The sequence below is a fragment of the Durio zibethinus genome, chromosome 15 (assembly GCF_047325235.1).
Source record: "Durio zibethinus cultivar Kanyao isolate XHJ-2024 chromosome 15, ASM4732523v1, whole genome shotgun sequence".
NCBI classification, from domain to species: Eukaryota; Viridiplantae; Streptophyta; class Magnoliopsida; order Malvales; family Malvaceae; genus Durio; species Durio zibethinus.
The window spans coordinates 5,342,078-5,346,543 of NC_143176.1; the positions used below are offsets into that span (position 1 = coordinate 5,342,078).

General features: G+C 23.8%; 1 protein-coding gene across 1 annotated transcript; it reads left to right on the plus strand.

The window, feature by feature from the left end:
- The first annotated feature begins 2,382 nt into the window (after positions 1-2,382).
- LOC111302325 (uncharacterized) lies at positions 2,383-3,651 on the plus strand. The gene is made up of 2 exons (XM_022898254.2): positions 2,383-2,918; positions 2,994-3,651. Exons 1-2 carry the CDS (start codon positions 2,787-2,789, stop codon positions 3,417-3,419), a joined length of 558 nt encoding a protein of 185 aa, XP_022753989.2. The 5' UTR covers positions 2,383-2,786; the 3' UTR covers positions 3,420-3,651.
- Positions 3,652-4,466: the final 815 nt, after the last annotated feature.

The window sequence follows — 4,466 nt, forward strand, 5'->3', positions numbered from 1 at the left end:
TGTCCTTAGAAAACTTTGATAACATGGTATAAACATTTAATAAAATACAATACATGTCAAAAAAGTTCAATCAGCGCTACAATATCAACGCCACATCAACGTAAAAAGAAAATTTCTACAAATAATTAAAAAATTCTAATAAATTTTAAAAAATCTCAAAAAATTTTAAGAGTTCAAAAAAATTCTCAAAAAATAATAAAAAAATTTTAAAATACTAAAAAAAATTTTAAATACACTAAATTTTCTATAAAAAATTTAAAAATTAGAAAAAATAAAAAAAGTTCTAAAAAATTTTCATGTTTTTTGAAAAATTCTAAAAACTTTTAATAAATATTCTAAAAAATTTTCAAAAAGTTTTTAAATTTCTTATAAATACTAAAATTTTCTAAAAACTCTAAAATAATTCTAAAAAATATTTTTTAAAAAAATTCTAATTTTTTAAAAATTTTTAAAATTTATTAAAAAAATTAAAAATTAAGAAATATTTTTACAAATTATAAAAATTATGATAATTTTTAAAATTTCAAAAAAATTGAAAATTTAATTAAAAAATCCAAAAAAATTAAAAGAAATTAAGAATTCACTAAAAATAAATTTTCTCAAAATTAAAAAAACCACAAAAACTTAAAAAACTGAAAATTAAATAAAATATAAATTTTTTCACAATCTTTTTCAAAAAATCAAAAAATATTTAAAATTTAAAATTTTTTTAAATTAAATAATATCAAGATTTTGAAACATTCTAAAATTTTTTGAAAAATCTGAAAAAAAAAAAAAAAACTTAAAATTTAAATAAAAATCAAAATTTTATAAAATTTTTTGAAAATTTCAAAAAATATTTAAAAAAACTAAATTTGTAAGACTCGAAAAATATGAAAATTTTTCATAACTTTTTAAAAATCTTTTACAATTTTATAACAAATTTTATTTCTTGAAAAAATTTTAGATTTTTTATTTTAACTACTTTTTAAGTTTTTAAGTTGTTTATTTTTAGAATTTGTTTATTAAAATTTTTATTTTTTAATTTTGAGAAATTTTTTAGAAAATTTTGGAATTTTTTTTAAAATTTTCAGATTTTTTTGAAAATTTTTAAGTTTCATTAATTTTTAAAATTTTTTTATATTTTAAAATTTTTTAGACTTTTTAAAAATATTTATTTTTTTGAAGTTTTGAATTTTTGAATTTTTGAATTTTTTAAAATATTTTTATATTTTTTAGAATTTCTGAAAACTTTTTTGAATTTTTCGTAATTTCTAAAAACTTTTAAAATTTTTTTATATTTTTTTAAATTTTTTTGAAAATTTCTTTTGACAATGGCGTGACATCGATGATGTTGCACTAAACTGAATTTTTTTTATACATGTCAATATCTTATTAGATATTCATGTCATGCTAGTAAAATTGATAAATAGTGTTAGTCCAATATATCAACATAATAACAAAATGAAAGTTCATATATTAGTCTAACAATTTTTTTAAGTACCAAATGGATAGAAAAGGTATAGTTTAGGGGTAATTTTTATAGTTAACCCATTCCTATTCTATCTATAGAGAATGAAAAAAAATATATTAAGTTTTATATGACTAAAACTATTAAAAAAAACTCTTTAATTTTATCATTATATTTAGATAAACTCTTATATTTTTATTAAATCCAAATAAAATTTTATCTTTAATTTTACACCCAAATAAGTTTTTAAATTTTAATTTATATCCAAATAAATTCTTATTCCTTAATTTATACCTAAATAAGCCCTAAACAAAAATTAATTTTTTTATTTAAAATAAGGATATATTTAAATACAAATCAAAAAATAATAATTTATTTAAATACAATAAAAATATAAAAATTTATTTAAATAAAATAATAAAATAAATTTTTTAGTATTTTAATCTTTATTTATGACAATAAAAGACTTCAACATTTAATTAGGATGTAGATTTTTAAATGTTTTGTTATCGCTAGTTTCTCACTTGAACATGAAAAGCATGATTATGGTCGCGAAAAGGAGGAAAGACAAATTTTTTCACACTTTTCATCTCTTCTCTTGGTTGCGTTTTCTTTTTTCATTTTCCCTCTTGTGGCCAAGCTATTTTCAGAAAAAGACAAGATTTTATGTTAGTTTGCTTCAAGCCTTGGGCCGGATAAATCTTGTGGTCTAGGCCTGAATTAGACGTAATCATACCAAACCAAAGACTAAGAGTGGATGAAAACCTTAAGTTTATCAATTTAAAGCTGGTAATGGTAACACAAAAACGATATGAAAAAAATATAAAAATTAAAAAATATATTTTATATTTTTTATGTCAATATATATTATAATATATATTTTTTATAAAATATATTATAAATATATGATTTATCAATTTACACAAACGGTAAAAAAAAAAAAATGAACTACTTAATAGACTTAGAATTAAAGCCCAAATAGAGATCTAAAATGAGTCCATACGAAACACCCTAGCTAGGGTCCTGAATCCTGATCGAGCAGGTTAGACCCTGAATGGATGGATCATCCCCTGGAACAGCACCACCCATGACTAAACTCTCAAACTTTAAAACCAAAAAAATGTTAAACAACCCAAAAAATGACTCATCCTCACCTTGTCGTAAAATGACCAAAACGTGTCCTACGCCTCCCACGTGTCACTTATTTACATGACAAATTTCCTTTGTTTTTCTGACACCATCATCAAGAAAACTGAGTATAATTAGGAACAACCTGGTGAAGAGGTGGGAGAGAATAATAGTTTTAAGCACAACAAAAGAAAAATTATACAAGAAAATGGAAGCAATATTTTTGGCAAAGAGAGCTCTGTCCAACATCCCAAAATTCTTGCCTCAGGGCCATCCTGGAAACCAGTCTACCAGAAGAGTTACCAGGGCTTGCTTATCTACTGCTTACGAACGTACAGAAGTAAGAATTAATCTTTTAAATTCATCATTTACTAATATTGTTTGCAAGCATCTAAGGAAAATTATTAATATTCAGGGAAGTAATGCCATAGTAGAAGGAGAAGAATCATCAGAGATGCCTGATACACCAAGGGATGCCATGAGAGAAGGCATGTACGAAGCCAAACATCAATCATTTGGCACCAGAGAAGGAAGGCCGCCAGGCAGCGCCCCCAGCTTCGCGGCGGATACTGCTAAAGATGGAATAAAAAAGGCGGTGGAGATGGCAGAAAATGTGGGAGATACTGCTAAGAGGTACCTGGATGGGGCTTGGATGGCAGCCAAAGATACTGCACAAGGTATAAGAGAAAGAGTGACTGAAAGTGATGATGAGATTGAAGAGGATGTAGCAGTTGATGAGGTTAGAAAAGTTGATCAGCTAATTGATACACAAGAATATAGGATTATTGAGGAATTGAAGAAGCTAGAGGATAATGTAGCAGTTGATAATAAGGCACATTGAGAAGCTAAAATGTTCTTTCTCTTTTCACGTATTAATGTTATTGTTGGAACCACTTTTTGCTTTTATTGTGTTTGTCATACAAAATAAAATGTTTTTCCAATAGTAGTTTGTTATACAATTAGATTTGTTTTCAATTATCAAAATATTTGATCAATTTATGAATTAAGCGATTGGACCAAGAGGAATTAACCCTAGATTATGAATTGGAACGAGTTCCATGACAAACAGGGGGCTTTTGGCATTCACCAAATTAATAAAAATGAAAATCTTTGCTAGGCAATTGAACAAAAAAAAAAAAAGGAAGAAAATCTTAGGCAGGCAAATTTTTTAGAAAAAAAAGGAAGAAAATCTTAGGTAGGCAAATGTTTTGGTACGATAGCTGTGCTTCTAGAGAAAGAATGAGTTGCTTCATTTGGTTTCAACAGCACCTCCAGTGAAGTGCAGTTGCCAACAAACCCAACTGCACCTCACTGGAGGTGCAGTTGTCAACAAAATTTGTGTTCACTGATTTGTTCACACTGATGCTTAATATCTGTGTTCACTGATGTTTAACATCTGTTTTAATGTCAAATTGTATTATGTCTGCATTTTTTCACTGGAGGGTTTAACTCCAGTTAAAAAATGCACTGGATTTCTTTTTTTTTTTAATTTTATATTATAAGGGTAAAAATATCCTTATACTTTAATTTTTTTATTTTTTATTTAAAAATTTATAAAATAAATTTATTAATTTATTATAATAAATAAGTTTTATTTATTATATAATAAATTAATAAATATATAAAATTCTAATTAATTTTATAAATATTAAATAATTTAAATTTTTTGTTAATATAATTTTTATTTTAATATCTTTAATGGTCAATTTTTTTTTCACTATAATTTACTTCACTGTTGTTTTTCATCAAAATACATATTTTATCATTGATTTTAATTTCATCATTATAATATTTAATGTCATCACTACAATAATTAATCTTATCGTCACCACTATTTTTAATTTCATCGAAATTGATCTTATCATCCATTCAAATAAACTCTTAGTTT